The 15,863-nt window shown below is 34.0% G+C and overlaps 2 protein-coding genes and 1 pseudogene across 6 annotated transcripts; all 3 read left to right on the top strand.

The window, feature by feature from the left end:
• The first annotated feature begins 863 nt into the window (after window positions 1-863).
• Window positions 864-4,795, top strand: LOC7462132 (serine/threonine-protein kinase RHS3). Of its 4 annotated transcripts, none has more exons than XM_024607440.2 (5): window positions 864-1,069; window positions 1,155-1,273; window positions 1,855-1,931; window positions 2,056-2,921; window positions 3,648-4,795. In XM_024607440.2, the coding sequence occupies exons 3-5, from the start codon at window positions 1,893-1,895 to the stop codon at window positions 4,519-4,521; spliced, it is 1,779 nt and encodes a 592-aa protein (XP_024463208.1). In that variant the 5' UTR covers window positions 864-1,069; window positions 1,155-1,273; window positions 1,855-1,892; the 3' UTR covers window positions 4,522-4,795. The 4 variants fall into 4 exon arrangements, with proteins under 4 accessions (XP_024463208.1, XP_024463209.1, XP_024463207.1 ...); XM_024607441.2 differs by adding an exon at window positions 1,638-1,664 and having other exon boundaries at window positions 864-1,273; XM_024607439.2 differs by adding an exon at window positions 1,638-1,754 and having other exon boundaries at window positions 864-1,273.
• Window positions 4,796-7,813: 3,018 nt separating this feature from the next.
• On the top strand, window positions 7,814-11,749 carry LOC7462131 (isocitrate dehydrogenase [NADP]). Of its 2 annotated transcripts, XM_002312180.4 has the most exons (15): window positions 7,814-7,980; window positions 8,247-8,290; window positions 8,397-8,506; window positions 8,699-8,736; window positions 8,834-8,911; window positions 9,025-9,078; window positions 9,160-9,261; window positions 9,444-9,535; window positions 9,675-9,778; window positions 9,898-9,966; window positions 10,045-10,160; window positions 10,306-10,340; window positions 10,439-10,581; window positions 10,698-10,820; window positions 11,274-11,749. In XM_002312180.4, exons 1-15 carry the CDS (start codon window positions 7,896-7,898, stop codon window positions 11,365-11,367), a joined length of 1,287 nt encoding a protein of 428 aa, XP_002312216.2. In that variant the 5' UTR covers window positions 7,814-7,895; the 3' UTR covers window positions 11,368-11,749. The 2 variants fall into 2 exon arrangements, with proteins under 2 accessions (XP_002312216.2, XP_052311486.1); XM_052455526.1 differs by lacking the exon at window positions 8,834-8,911.
• Window positions 11,750-15,481: 3,732 nt separating this feature from the next.
• On the top strand, window positions 15,482-15,811 carry LOC7462130 (uncharacterized; annotated as a pseudogene).
• Window positions 15,812-15,863: the final 52 nt, after the last annotated feature.

Genomic DNA, 15,863 nt, shown 5'->3' with positions numbered 1-15,863 from the left:
ACTGTACCACTCTTGCATGTTTTGCTCTTGGAATTTTGAGATTGATGACTGGTAATGAAGAGGGATTCTGAATCACTATCCTTTTGCAATTTGCAGGTTAAGCTTCGCGGCCAAGCAACATTAATAGCCGCTTCCCATAGTCCAGGCTTGGTAAATTCTAACATTATTTGGCACATTATCCGGGATTCTAGCTGCTAAGAAAGTTCCTGAGAAAGTCTCAAATGGTGAAACAAAAGGGAGCTCTCATTGAATTGGATTTCCCGATTATCCCAACGACTGAACTCTCCATTAATGCCGTGTCAATTTCTAAGGACTGAATTCTCCTCCGATCACTGATCTCAAAAGGACTACCACCTCTACGACCTCTTCGTAATACCTCCAGTTCCCGTTCTCTTTGATATTTCTAACGACCTCTTGCAGTGCGATGTGGGCTACAGCTTGGGTCGCAGGCTTTGATCAGGCTAACGAATAATATACCATATTCTCCAGTTGCAAACTCACTTGTAGATTTTGCATGCACGGTATATTATCTCTTATGGGGAAGAAATTTCATTGTAATTTTCTTCTTGCAATGTAGAATTATCTTCTTTTGTTTTTTCTTTTAATATAATAACCACTACGGCATTTCAACTTGTGAAATAAAAATCGACGCTCTGTTTTTCAAGCAACGCTGCATTTTTGTTTCCTTAATTAGGGTTGTGAAAGCTGGAGATTAGTGGCGGGCAGAGAGGATGTGAAACAAAAAGACCACTACTTTCCCTATTTCTCACAAAAAAAAAAAAAAAAACAAAAAACAAAAAACAAAAAACAAAGAGGATTAAACGGATATCCACCCCTTATTCATAGCTATGACCATTTCCCCTCCCCTTTCTTTCCTCTCCCCACGTCCTTTAGTAGTTACAAAGCTAGAAGTGCTAGCTACAATAGAATACTACTTCGGCGTTGTTTTCTGTTCTTTTAAATTTGCTTTATTTACGGGATTTTGTTTCCCCAAAACTCTCTGAATCTTGAAAAAGAAAAAAAAAAGAGACTAACAACAAATCCACTCCTGCTGTGTTGATAATGAATGGTGGTCCAAACAAGATCCAACTCATTCTCATTTGCCTTCTTTTTTTACATTTTAACTTTCTAACCACAACCATTTGTTATTTTAGAGAGTTCCCCTCTGTGTTGATGGTGCAATGAAATACCATTTTCCCTTCCATTTTGAAGCCATATCCAGTCGTACACAATGCCATGTTTCTCTTGTTAATGCGATTTTGAGATTCTGCTGGTTGGTCTGCAGTCCCTCCGATAAATATTTCCTCTTGAGTTTCTTCTGGCATGGCTTTGTCATTGATCTTTTGTTTTGTTTATGATCCCTTTGTTCCCTTTTTATTGTACATTGTGGATGCTTGTCATCCTATGTAACATAGAATGTTGTGAATCCCACGTTGAGATGCATATATTTAATCTAAGGAAATTCAACCAATAATTGAACTTGTATATGTTGTCACATATTCGTGCACACCACACATAAATTTATAGGTAACCTAATCATTTGTTATAAGCTGCATATATGCTATGATGTTCACTGCACCGCAACCCTTTGGATCAAGTTTGAAAATTAACATCAACTATTTACAATTCCTTGGCAGCTCGCAGAAAAACTCATGTTCTAGATGGTAACATTCAACCATTGTTCCAAGATCAGGGGCAGGGTTTTCCCCCCTCCTTTTTTCGTTGTTGTTGTCGTTGTTGCTGCTGCTGCTGATGTATATTTGAGGAATCTGTTTTAAAGCATCAGTCATTCTGGACCAGCTATTTCATTGTGAAACTAATGGATTTGCGTTTCTTTTCTTTTTGGGCAATCAGGATTTCCTGTAAAGGGGTGGTCTCGTGTTGCTCCATCAATGTCATCTAAGCCTGCCAAAGGCCCTGACTCATCCGAGGCACGTCTGAAACTCATATTTTTTTTAACTTTCAGACTGATTTAAAATTTGGCAGATTATGCAAATTTGTGTAACTTGTTGCATTCCTTTGTAATATAAACATCATTCTGTGTGCTTTTTGCAGATGAGCATACCACCAGAAGAAGCAGAAAGTGAAACCAAAAAGGTGGAGGGGTTTAGCAAGAGTATCGATGCCAATATAATCTGTAACAATCCTCTGTACCAAGAACCCAAGAAAAAGGATCCAATAGGAAAATATAGTGCAAACTCAGGTTATGGTTCACCAAGGAAAACTGGATTTACCAAGATAACTGAAAATGTAAATTTTAATCGTCACTTGGATCCCAAAAAGATGGATCCATTAAGCAGGCCTGTGGGAAATGCTAGTTCTAATCAACGTGCCCTTCCAAGCACTAGAACATCTCCAAAATCTCAACTTTCAACTACTTCAGCAGCAGCAGGAGCAACAACAACAGCTGCATTGCCAGCAAACATGAAGGCAAATGAAGCAAAGACTTTTAGTTCCATTACCAACCATGCCAATTTGAGTGGCAGAAGCTCTACTCGTGCCAACAGTTTAGAGAGCTCCGGTGGTGCCAACAAGCCCCACACAGGGGGTGATGTCAGATGGGACGCCATTCAGTTGGCCACTGCCAGAGGTACAATCGGCCTTAGCAACTTTAGGCTTCTCAAGCGCCTTGGATATGGTGACATTGGTAGTGTCTATCTTGTTGAACTTAGAGGGACTAATGCCCATTTTGCTATGAAAGTAATGGATAAGGCTTCTCTTGCAAGTAGAAACAAGATATTAAGAGCGCAGACAGAGAGGGAGATTCTTGGACTTCTTGACCACCCATTCTTGCCCACTTTATATAATTATTTCGAAACTGACAAGTTTTACTGCATCGTCATGGAATTCTGCAGTGGAGGCAATCTTCATTCTCTTCGGCAGAAGCAGCCTAACAAGCATTTTACTGAGGAAGCAGCACGGTGAGTACTCAACTTGTGCTACGCTTTATCTATCTATCATCAATAACTTTTGATATTGAGCTTTGTGGTTACATTCTAACAAGAATTGTCTGAATATTAGACTTTGGTCTGCCAGTCTGATGGTGTGTTAATTATATGCTGATATAGGATTCTGCCAATTTTGCAAATTGCAATAATGCAGGCTTAGGTTAGATCAGCAGCAGTTTGAAACCTTGCATCTTTTCCAGCATTGTTCACAACCTGTTCTCGCTTAATTTTATCTATTCACCACCATGCTGTTTCTTTGCCTTCATGTTGTAATCAGAAAGTTACATTTTACAAGGTAATTCAAGCATCTTAAAGGTTAATCAACGGTATGATTATGCCACCCTCGCCCCTTCTCCATTTAAAACGGATAGAAATTAAAACATTACCCTTGACCTTGAGGTTGGCTTTGATAGTGATTGGATATTTAAGATATCAATGTCACAGACATTTCCTTCAGAAAATAAAAAATAAGAATACCATATACATGGTGGCTGTTCTCCTTTACTTTCTGCCAGTTTCATGAGATGTCAGTCGATCAAAAGCTGAATCTATTCTTTCATGAATCAAATGACAATTTTTTTATTATATTCTTTGCCTTTTTCCCATCAATGTTTTTTCCGTTCTACACATAACACATGCCTTGGTTCTTCTGCAAATTATATGGATGTGATATATTCTATGTAATGTTTCTGTTGACAGATTTTATGCATCAGAGGTGTTGTTGGCACTTGAATATCTGCACATGTTAGGCATAGTATACAGAGATTTGAAGCCAGAAAATGTTCTAGTAAGACATGAGGGGCATATCATGCTCTCAGACTTTGATTTGTCGCTTCGTTGCTCGGTGAGTCCAACCCTTGTCAAGTCTTCATCTTTGCATGCAAGCAACAATGGCAGCGGCGGTTTAGGCATTTTGGAGGATGAATCTGTAGTGCAGGGTTGTATCCAACCGTCAACATTTTTCCCACGCATATTACCAGGTAAAAAGAGCCGAAAATCCAAATCAGACTATGGACTCTTTGTTGGAGGGTCAATGCCAGAATTAATGGCAGAGCCGACAAACGTTCGTTCGATGTCATTTGTTGGCACACACGAGTACTTAGCCCCAGAGATCATTCGCGGAGAAGGTCATGGCAGTGCAGTGGACTGGTGGACTTTCGGCGTGTTCTTATATGAACTATTGCATGGAACAACACCCTTCAAAGGACAAGGAAATAGAGCTACATTATTCAATGTTGTTGGGCAGCCATTGAAATTCCCAGAAAATCCACAGGTCAGTATGGTGGCTCGTGATCTGATAAGAGGACTTCTAGTTAAAGAACCCCATAAAAGAATTGCATACAAAAGGGGAGCCACAGAGATAAAACAGCATCCATTTTTTGAAGGAATGAACTGGGCTCTAGTCAGAAGTGCCCTGCCTCCACACGTACCTGAACCTGTAGACTTCTCACAATATGCTAGCAAAGAAGCCCCCCCAGCTGACAAGAAAACGCCAGATATTGGAGGTGATAAAAAAGATGGCAGTTCTCCTGAAAACAAGGATGAATCTTATGTAGAGTTTGAATACTTTTAGGAATAATTCCATTATATTCTGGTTGATCCATAAATTGCCATCTTCGAGAGAAACTGAAACTGTACAAAGACAATATCTTGAGGGTGTGCCTAACGAGAACCAAGATTACATTTATTCTTTTCTGAGTGAAGAGAAATGAATGTGGTGTTTTATCCAAGTTTACCCCTTCTTTTTCTTTTTTCCCCTTTCCCTCTTCCTTGTATCATCTAGAGAGGGATTCCATTTTGTATGATTTTATTTTATTTTAATCTTATTAGATGCTTTCCCATGTCAATTTTAGGCTGAACCTGATATTATTTAGATGTTGTTCGGTATCATTTCAGTTTTTTTTTCAATAACTTTGTAAAATAGAAATAAGTTTTTGTAAATAACAAAAAGTGGATTTATTTTTATTTTTATTAATAATATTTAAATGGTGTGAGGGAAAAATCACTATGGATTACAACAGTAATTCACAGTGTTTTTTTTCTTTTTTTTTTGTTGTATTTTTGTATTTTTTTTCCAACTTTTCCTTTTTTTTTCATTTTTTTTTCAAAATTGCTTTCTTTTTTTTTCATTTTTTTTCATTAAAATTTTTTTTTAAAAAATTATCTTTGTTGATTTTATTTTTTAAATATTGAGCTGGTTAAAAATTCCACTTTGTAATTTTTTTCCTTTAAAATACTGTGGATTGCTACAGTGTTTTCTCACATAGTTTTTCTATTTTATTTTTTTATTTTTTTAAAATTATATTTGTCGATTTTTTTTATATTGAGCTGATTGAGAATTTTATTTTGTAATTTTTTTCTTTAAAACATTGTTGATTGCTATAGTGTTTCTCCGCATGGTTTTTTTTGTTTTTGTTTTTTTATGATTTTATCCGAAATTATTTTTTTATTTTATTTTTTAATATTGAGCTGGTTAAAAATTACAGTTACAATATGTGAGGAAAACACTGTAACTTTCCTCACAAATTACTGTAGATTGCTACAATGTTTTTTCTCATATGGTTTTTTTCTGTTTTGTTATGTTTTTCTCTAAAATTGTCTTTGTTAATTTTATTTTTTAAATATTAAGCTGGTTAAGAATTGCAATTACAAGAAAATACAAGTTTTTCCTCACAAAACACTATGGATTGATACAGTTTTTTCTCACATGGTTTTTTTCCAGTTTCTTTTGTGTTTTTTTTTTGTAATATTTTTTTTCAAAATTATCTTCGTCGATTTTATTTTTTTTAATATTGAGTTGGTTAGAATTTAACTTTGTAATAAAACTTAATCATGTGGGGAAAGCACTGTAGCTTTCCTCACAAAACATTGTTGAAAATTACAATTACAAGTCATTACAAATAAGGTTAAATCTTGTGAGGAAGCACTGCAGCTTTCATCACAAAACACTATGAATTGCTACAGTGTTTCCAACATGATTTTTTCCTTTTTTTTTGTGTTTTTTTTAATATTTTTTTCCTAAAATTGTCTCTGTCGATTTGATTTTTTTAATATTGAGCTGATTAAGAATTTAGCTTTATAATTTTTTTTTCTTTAAAACACTGTGAATTATTACAGTGTTTTTCCATATGATTTTTTAATTATTTTTTCCAAAATTATCTTTGTCCATTTTTTTTAAATATTAAGTTGGTTAAGAATTATAATTACAATAAAGCTAAATCATATAGGGAAAACGTTGTAGTTTTTCTCACAAAACACTATGGATTGCTACAGTATTTTCTCTAAATAGTTTTTTATTTTATTTTATTGGGGAAAGCACTGTAGTTTTCCTCACAAAACATTGTCAATTGCTACAACGTTTTTTCTTATAGGTTTTTTTTCTTCCAAAATTATTTTTGTTGGTAGAGAATTTAACCTTGTAATTTTTTTTGCTTTTTATTAACAGAAAAGCTAAATCATGTGGCGAAAGTACTGTATCTTTCCTCCCAAAACACTGTGGATTGCTACAAATCATTTTGTTCGGTCTCTAAGTTTTGATCACCAACACAATTTTTTTTTCCGTCATGAAATATTGGCTTCATCATACCTTTAGTTTCTATTACTTATCTAGCGCTGGTTCACAATTATAACACTATTAAATATATTTTTTTTATAAGCCCGTGGCAGCGCGCGGACATGCATCTCATTTTTTATCTATAAGATATCATGTTACTAATATCGATTTATAAGTTAGTCCCTACAGCTTAGCAAAAATAATTGACCAGTCCTTATGGTTTCAGAAACTATATATATATATATTTAATCCCTTTATTTTTAAATTCATTTACAAGTTAGTCCTTTTCTCTCATTTCATTTTTTTTGCAATTTTTATTTCAAGAGATAAGAAAGGGTGGGAAAAGAAGTAGACATGAAGGGAAGATTGATGAAAAAAGAAAATATTTTCTTGGAATAAATGGAATTAAATGAAGTATGGTCAACACTAGACAAAGTACTATTTAACTATTCTTTATACTATAAGGATTGATTATTTCATTTTGATAAACTACAAGGACTATATTATAATTAACTCCTCAAAATATATATTGGCGAATCATTTTATGGGCTATATATCATAAATAGTCCCTTCACTTTACACTTGATCAAATTAACCCATTTATCTCATCCAATTCTATTCCTAATCAAGCGCGGGATGAATGTCATCACATATTATGACGTCATTGGATGAGATCTCTCAATTTGACTTCCATTAGGAGTAAGAGGGCTGATTCGATCCGATTTTTTTTTTAATTGACTAATAAGTAGAATGACCGCTTATAATCTGACGAATATCATTGCAATTCAAAACAAAACCAGGTTTGGTGACCGAAGACTCCTCAAATAGATTGATATTTTTTAATTTTTTTTTATTTAAAGATATTAAAATAATTTTTTTTATTTTTTAAAAGTTATTTTTAGCATTAACATATTTAAATTTTTTTAAAATATATAAAAAATTAATTTTTAAAAAATACTATTTGAAACGTAATTTTAAATTTCCTTTATATTTCTTAAACCCTTTAGTTGTGTTTTTGTAAAAAGTTAAATTTTGTTTCAAATTATTTTTATAATATAATTTTTTAATATTTTAACATTTAAAATAATTTTTTTAAAAAATATTATTTAAATATTTTTAAAAAACCACTAGTATTTCGTCTTTTTTTTTTCACAGGCTAGAGAGTTGATTCATATACCTTTTTTTATTTTCAATTATAGTGGATATTCAAGTTAATTTATATATATTTTGACTAATAATATAAACTTTTAGTAATTACCATATTAATAACCATAAAGTCAAAAAAACCTCTTAATTTCAATTTCTTATTATCCAACTACTTCGTACAAAAGAAAGGAAACCCCACAGGCCACAGGTAAACGAGTAGTTGTTGAGTTTTCTTTTTCTTCTTTCATATGATCGCAGTGATCACGCAGAAACAGCAAGTGAAAATGGCATTTGATAAAATTAAGGTCACCAATCCCATTGTCGAAATGGACGGTTTGTTCTCTTCTATTCTCTTCCTTTTTTTTTTCTTTGCGTGGCATGATGTCATAACTATCAAGCTCAGTGTCAATTTCAAAACCTTGTAATATTTTTTTTGGTTGCTTTTGATTGTGATTTTCTGTACCCACTCACTCACCTTTGATCACTTTGTGACTTGACCATGATTTGAAACTGGGTAGTTTAGCTTATGATTCTTCAAGCTTTGCTTTTGGAATTATGAGCAAGTGCTGGTAATATCCGTATTCTCTTTATATATGCAGGAGATGAAATGACTAGAGTTATTTGGAAATCAATTAAGGACAAGGTTTTCTTTTCTTTTCCTTTATCCGTCTTCTGGGAAAATAACACCATGATGCCATATTATGTGATTCTTCTTCTTGTGTTTGCAACTTGATTTTTGTGTATCGCAGCTTATTTTCCCATTTTTGGATTTGGATATCAAGTATTTTGACCTCGGCCTGCCCAATCGTGATGCTACAGATGATAGAGTTACCATAGAAAGTGCTGAGGCTACTCTCAAGTATGTGCTATTTGCTTTAGTTCTTTTGTTTTCATGAATTCCTCGTGCACAAGACCATGCTTTACCGATTTGCAATCTCCATCCTCTATGTTTTTGTTAATATTTTATCGTTTTTATACCTGTTGCCTATTTCGAATCAGAATTATGCTCAAGACTGTAACTTTTTCCGTTTTTTCTTACCTTTCATTGTAGATATAATGTAGCAATCAAGTGTGCAACAATAACTCCAGGTATACTAAGCTCTTATTGAGATCGTGGATGGATTTTTACCTGGTTATTGTCGTTGATCATTGGTAAACTTTAGTTACTTGCTTTATTGTCTGGTAGATGAAGGCCGTGTTAAGGAGTTTAACTTGAAAAATATGTGGAAGAGTCCAAATGGGACGATTCGCAACATTTTAAATGGTGAATGAACTTGCCTTATTTATGTTTTACTTCCTCTTTAATTGTCTGTGTTTCCGGTTGATTGCAACTGGGCTTAAGTTTTTTCAATTTCTTCTATTTTGGCTACACTACAGGTACAGTTTTTAGAGAACCTATTATCTGCAAAAACATTCCAAGGCTTGTTTCAGGTCCGCAATAACTTTTTGATATTATGTTTGATTCATTGTCTTTAAAAACAACACAGCAACAAAGGCTTTATTTTTTTCCAGGTTGGACCATGCCAATCTGCATAGGAAGGCATGCATTTGGTGACCAGTACCGAGCGACTGATACAGTCATCCAAGGCCCTGGCAAACTGAAGCTGGTATTTGGTAAATTTCCCGTTTCCACTGATGGTCTTTCAAATTCACTGCTCTTTTGGGTTCTTGAAGATGCATTTAGCTTCACTTCTGTGGGAGATTGGGAGACCTGCAAAACTGCTGCAGAAATTCCAATTCTGCTTCTCTCATGTTTTACATATCTCACCATCTTAAGGTTATTATAATTTATGCAGTACCTGATGGACAAAGTGAAAAGACAGAATTTGAGGTTTTCAAATTCAAAGGAGCTGGAGGTGTGGCTCTGTCCATGTATAACACTGATGAGGTTCTGATGATATTTTTTACCTTGTTTCTTCTTGTCCATTTGTTCTTCTTTTCTTCCCTTTTCTTTTGTTACGTAGACAATCGATTAAGTTGCTAGAATCATTAACCACTGTTATTGTTCTATGTGATTTGGAAAACAGTCCATCCATGCTTTCGCTGAAGCTTCAATGAACACTGCTTACCTGAAGAAGTGGCCGCTTTATCTTAGCACAAAAAATACCATTCTTAAAAAATATGATGGAAGGTAACTTGTTGGGATGGCTGATTTAGGTCATGGCACTTAAATTTGCTTCTTTTATGTGCAATAACATGTTTGGTTTTCATCTCCTTGACTGAAAATTTCCTTCTTTGACCTTTCGGAAGATTCAAGGACATATTCCAGGAAGTTTATGAAATGCAATGGAAATCCAAGTTTGAGGCTGCAGGAATTTGGTGAGTACTTTTATGCAGATGGTGGTTAGTTTGGCCAATTTAAGAAACTTGTCATTTACTCACAATACTGGATTGTAGGTATGAACATCGTCTCATTGATGATATGGTTGCTTATGCTCTCAAAAGTGAAGGAGGTTATGTATGGGCATGCAAGAATTATGATGGAGATGTGCAGAGTGATTTCTTGGCCCAAGGTTTGGATCACATAGTGCTGAGTACCCTAGCAACAACTACCTATTATCTTTTGTTGCCTTTGTGGGTATTTAATTGTTCTGGAGTGACACTGAGGAATTAAGTGCTTTGTTGAATCTTCTTAAACTCTTTTTTTCACTCGTATAGGATTTGGATCTCTTGGGTTGATGACTTCAGTATTGGTATTTCTACTGTATTCATTTTTATCTTCCTTCAAATTTCTTTTATCTGTTTCTTCTCTTTTTGTTGTTTTTATGTGACAATTTCTATTAAATTCCAGGTGTGCCCGGATGGAAAGACAATCGAAGCTGAAGCAGCCCATGGCACGGTTACCCGCCATTATCGGGTTCACCAGAAAGGAGGTGAAACCAGCACCAACAGCATAGCATCGATTTTTGCCTGGTCGAGAGGTCTTGCACACAGGTAATTTAATAGTGCTTAATCAGACAACTCAATGTCTATGCTGACTACTTTGTTTGAATTTCTAAGAATGGGATTTGAAACCCTGGATGAGAACTTGACCATGATTCTATTATCAGGGCAAAGTTGGACGGCAATGTTAGACTATCGGATTTTACTGCAAAACTAGAAGCATCCTGCATTGGAGCTGTTGAATCAGGGAAGATGACCAAGGATCTTGCACTTCTTATTCATGGGCCCAGGTAAAGAATCTATTATCAATACTATTTATAAATGTCTCTTGAGGGTGTTAACATCTGTGAGTACCATGATATCCTTTGAATTTATTAATATAAACGAATTTTTTAATAGAGTTTGCATTTGTCCGAACCCTTTTTTTTTTAAAATACAGTCAAATTTTTCTTAATAAGAAACTCTTGCAAATTAAGAATTTCAATCCACCTAAACTATTATCCCTTTAAAACAAATTTACCTATGAATAAAATAATTTTTGTAATATAGTTTATATACTAGTGGAAAAGACATACATAAATGCAGTCCAACATATCCGTGTTATAAACAAATATAATATTATTTTACATAAAGAAAGAAAATATTTTTTTTAGAGTTTTCTTTTGATATTCTTTTTCATCATCCGCGTGCCATGAGAAACCCTAATGAGCTTTCGCCTAGCTAAAAGTTCTAAACCTATGCAGGGTTAGTAGGGGTCGGTATCTGAATACAGAGGAGTTCATTGATGCTGTAGCTGAGGAGCTGAAGGCAAGACTGTTGGTCAGAGCAAAGTTGTAAAATTCTGGGTTCTAAATAATTTGGCAGAAGCTGGGTTCAGCTAGCATAGCATACGGACATGGTATATTTTTCAATGGTTTTTTCCTATCTTAATTCCCCATCGCCCTTGTATAAGGGAATAGGGTAACGTTAAGAAGTCTATCCTTCTGGGGAAGTTGAAGATGGAGGTGGGCAGCAAGTTGTTCTTGCAGATATGGATTAGAAGGGACTGTTGAAGACTGGACAGCCCAAGGAGAGAAATAAAATGGGATTATTATAATTATAATAATAATAATAATTATTAAATGTTTGAAATAAGCTAGCATGGAATATCTGAAGAGAACTGATGATTGACTGGTATTGTTCGTCTCGTGAATTGAAGTTTCTTGAATTTTGAAAAACATGGACGGCGTCAATCCACATGACATTTCTATATTGCTTTCATTTTTAGGTAAATCCACATGAATTGATCTTCAAATTGTTGATGTTATTTAGAACTTTGATTGAGTTAATTTGTACCTAATTTTTATAAAATCCAACTAAAAAAAGATTTGAGTACTGAGTCACCAAGTTTACTCCTGGTTTAATGTTTGTTGCGATTTAATTACAATAAAAGTTTTTAATAATTATTAGTTTAATATTGACTTGTGCTATGCTGCATGTCACAGATTAATTTTTTTAAATGAAAAAAAAATATTAAGAATATAAATATTTTTTTATAGTGTTATTAAACATGACAAAACTAGTTACTCTTAAAACCTCACAACTTCACTTTTTGTCTAACTTGAATTTTCAATTAAACTGCGCGGAAGCTAACTCAAATTAAATTGATCAATTTTATAGGTCAAAATATAATCTTGATGATCGATAAAAACATGGTCTAAGTTTTAAAAAACCTTTAAGATAATTTTTTTTTAAAAAATATTGAAACATTCACATATTGAATTGATTTTAGTTCCTCAGCGAAACGTGTCATGAACTATATTAAGTTTAATATATATATATATATATATATATATATATATATATATATATATATATATATATTTAATTATATGATTAAAATATATGCTCATAAAGTTGAGCATCAATTTAAAATAGACACTTATTTGAGACAATGATAATAATATAAAAAATAATAATAAATAAATTACGCAATTTATTTCTCAATCAATATAATATTGAAGGACAAAAAAAAAAGGAGAAAAAAAGGTTAACGGACAAAAAAAAAAAACATGATATCCATCTAGTTGATAAACTCATCAAACATGTGAACCAAGCTATCCTGGCTAGCATGTCAAACCTGTGAATCAAGTTATGGACTCTAATAGAATTATAATTTATTTTATTTTTCAAATTATCTTTTATTTGACTATATGATTAAAAAAATAGACGATCGTTAAATTGAACACCAACTCAACACTAACATGTTGAAAGAAAGAAGTTAAACTCGCAAGGTTTGTGAATCAGGTCAACCAGTCAAATTTGTAAATATGTTCATGGATTTTATAAAGTTTAATAATATGGTTTTTCTTTAAAACTATTTTTTTACTTTATGATAAAGAAATTAATAGAAAAAAAGTTACGTTCAATTAGAAAAGAAAGCAACCTTATTAAATTCGTAAATCGAGGCAACCTGGGTTGCTCTAACAAACCTGCAAGTCATACTAACCTTATAGAAAGACAAAATAAAAAAATATTGACATTATTATTATCATGATTATTATTACTATCATTATTATTTTCATTATCATTATTATTACTAATAATACTATTGTTACTTATTATTATTATTAGCATTATTACTATCCATTATCATAGCTATTATTATTACTATTATAAATATTATTCCTATTATTATCATTACCATCACAATTATTATTATTACTATTAATAATATTGATACTATTATTGTTATTATTGTTGTTATTAATATATTTACTATTATCAATAATATCATTATTATTATTTATATCATCATTATAATTATTAATATAACAACAACTAAAATTACTCTAATAAACTATTATTATTATTATTATTATTATGAAAACAGTTCTAATAAAAATATCATTAGTTACTATTATTACAATAAAAGGAAATTTGGTTGAGCTGGTCTAGCTCAAATGAACTGATTTGTGTCGAAACTCAAGCTATTGGTTTGGAACTTGTTCATCCATAAACCAACTCAATATAGACTCAAGAGGAAGAAAACATTTGCCATGGTTGGATACTTGATCAGGGATTGTAACTGTGTTGAGTACATTTTGCTGTTGAGCAGATGCTTTTTTATGCTGCGGATTCAGCCTCAAGCTCGAACTGGAGTGTGACAAGGCAGCAGCAAGGTGTTTACTCTTGGATTTTTTTAGATTTCTGATGCCAAGCTGCATCCAGTTGTGATGATAGGTTGAGATTAGACTTAGAAATCTTTCTGCTGGTAAGGAAACGTCCACTTGGATTGCCTGGTGTGGATGGTGGTTTTTTGCTACTCTGTAACCACGTGGAAAGGGGGGAGAACAGTTAGACTTTCTCATCCTAGATGGGTTGCCCATGAATATTACGGGGACAAATCTTGCTGCCAATCTTTTCGCTTCCCGGTCTTTGATTTTGATTGAGCTATGGCTGAAACTTAAGAGTGCCTTCTTTTTTGTGCTTCTTCTATCGCATGCAAGGATAAGCAAATGAAAATGGGGATCCAATCCAGGTTCGGAGAAGGTGACAATCCGGCTGCACAGCCGTTGTGAGGCTAAATTTTTTATTTGGTTATTTTGTAGAGTATCATTTTATATGTAGAACATCATCTGTGACGTTCTGGGATACCATTCGAATTACTTCTGATAGGTACCTTTCCCATACGAGTTCTTGGTGCCCAGAAATTTAGGCAATTGCATTCTTTGATCCACCTTTGAGTATGGTGTGTACCTCACCACCCAAGTGGAAGAAAGGGTGATGGGATTTTTGTTTTCTGCATTTTATGTTCAGTCAGAAAAGGATTACTTATTGGTGCTGCTCAAAATTATATCCAGTTCTTGAAGGATCTACTTCATTTGTTCCTCCATAATTTGTTTTCTTTTCTTATATTAAGATCTTCATTTGATTAATAGAATAACAACATACTTGAATTCAAACCTTGATCTGAAAATAGGCGCTTTTACTTTTGCAGGGGGTGAGAAGAGAAGTTGGAAATCATGCGAAAGCACTAAACAAAGTGCTACTCATGAGTCAAGACTGAAGTTAACTCAATGGTTTCGATCAGAGATGATCTGATTGATTCTCAGCAAGCAACTGAGGAAAACCCTGGTCCCCTTTTATCCAAAGAGGGAAGGCCTTTTTCACCAAATTCAACTAACTCTCATTTATTACTTGAAACAGCGAATAAAACAAGACCAACTGGTCAGATACTGGCATCTCCGAGCATAAAAACTGCTGAAGAAGGAACAGCAAAGGTTCCCTGTAGTTCAGCTCCTTTGAAAGAATCAATTGGCCACACAGAGGTTGAAGTTATAGCTGGTGCTTCGTTAGGTTTCCTTGTAAGCATCGCAGTTTATACTATTTTGTGATACCGCATTCCTTATTTATTTTTCAATTCTTTACTGTAATCATACTTAGAAAATAGTCTATATTTACTAGGATCATAGTTAAATAAGATTGAGACTGGATTCAAGATGTTGTCACAACACATGCCTATGTGCAAGCTTGTGTTTGTTCCAATCAAAATCAAATTTGAAATTGCATTGCATCCCCATAATTCATCAAGCTATAATGTAAGCCCAGAAGGAGACAGTGAGTTCTACTGTTCTAGTCACATTTGCATATGCGATCCTTAATTTAGCAGGCTAAAATGAGAGGCGTTGCGTCAAAATGCAAGCCAACCTCTATTATCAGAGCCTCCCACAAATTTCATTTGTGGCAAGGCAAGACCTTGATGATATGCTCTGGCCCCTCTCTCCTTGAGTTGAGTTTGATCTTAACATCAGCAGCCAGGCTGGTGGTGCCCGGTAATAATATTGCAGGCACCGAAAGTTGCATAACAGAGTGGCATACTTGATCATGCATGACACGTGGCTTCACTTTCTATAGATGTGTTTATGAGACAATCGGTTATGCCATCTTAGTGCATTATGAGGTTTTGACTCTTTAGAATCTTGGTGCCGCATTTTCTGTGTCGAAACCACCAAAAAATTTAGAAAGAAGAGCAAAAGAAAAGAAAGCCATGAGAAATGTCAGGGACACAGGGAGCACAGCCGCCGGGCAGTACAACGACAACAACATACGAGTCAGTGGCAGGAGAAGAGAACAAGACCAAGGCTAGGAGGATCAGGGGATGATCTGGATCACAAACTCCAGGACAAGGTCCCCGGTGCCGCTGGGAGAGGAGGCCCTGTCATTGGCGCTGGCAAAGATGAAAACAAGAAAGACTTGGGAGTTACTGGCACCGGCGAATAGCTAGCCTGGCCTGGCCTCCATGCATGCCACATCTTTTTTTAAAAAAAAAATTGAACTTCTTCTGGATTTTT

Source organism: Populus trichocarpa, chromosome 8 (genome assembly GCF_000002775.5).
Source record: "Populus trichocarpa isolate Nisqually-1 chromosome 8, P.trichocarpa_v4.1, whole genome shotgun sequence".
Taxonomy (NCBI): Eukaryota; Viridiplantae; Streptophyta; class Magnoliopsida; order Malpighiales; family Salicaceae; genus Populus; species Populus trichocarpa.
This window is presented reverse-complemented; position numbering and strand designations above follow the sequence as displayed.

What these genes read in the sequence shown, in the direction of transcription:
- LOC7462132 (XM_024607440.2), top strand. Translation starts at nt 1,893, where the DNA reads ATGTCATCTAAGCCTGCCAAAGGCCCTGACTCATCCGAG. An exon ending in AAGGCCCTGACTCATCCGAG is followed by an intron (nt 1,932 to 2,055) that starts GCACGTCTGAAA and finishes TGCTTTTTGCAG; the next exon opens with ATGAGCATACCACCAGAAGA. An exon ending in TTTACTGAGGAAGCAGCACG is followed by an intron (nt 2,922 to 3,647) that starts GTGAGTACTCAA and finishes TTCTGTTGACAG; the next exon opens with ATTTTATGCATCAGAGGTGT.
- LOC7462131 (XM_002312180.4), top strand. Translation starts at nt 7,896, where the DNA reads ATGATCGCAGTGATCACGCAGAAACAGCAAGTGAAAATGGCATTTGAT. An exon ending in GATTCGCAACATTTTAAATG is followed by an intron (nt 8,912 to 9,024) that starts GTGAATGAACTT and finishes GCTACACTACAG; the next exon opens with GTACAGTTTTTAGAGAACCT. An exon ending in CCATGTATAACACTGATGAG is followed by an intron (nt 9,536 to 9,674) that starts GTTCTGATGATA and finishes TTTGGAAAACAG; the next exon opens with TCCATCCATGCTTTCGCTGA.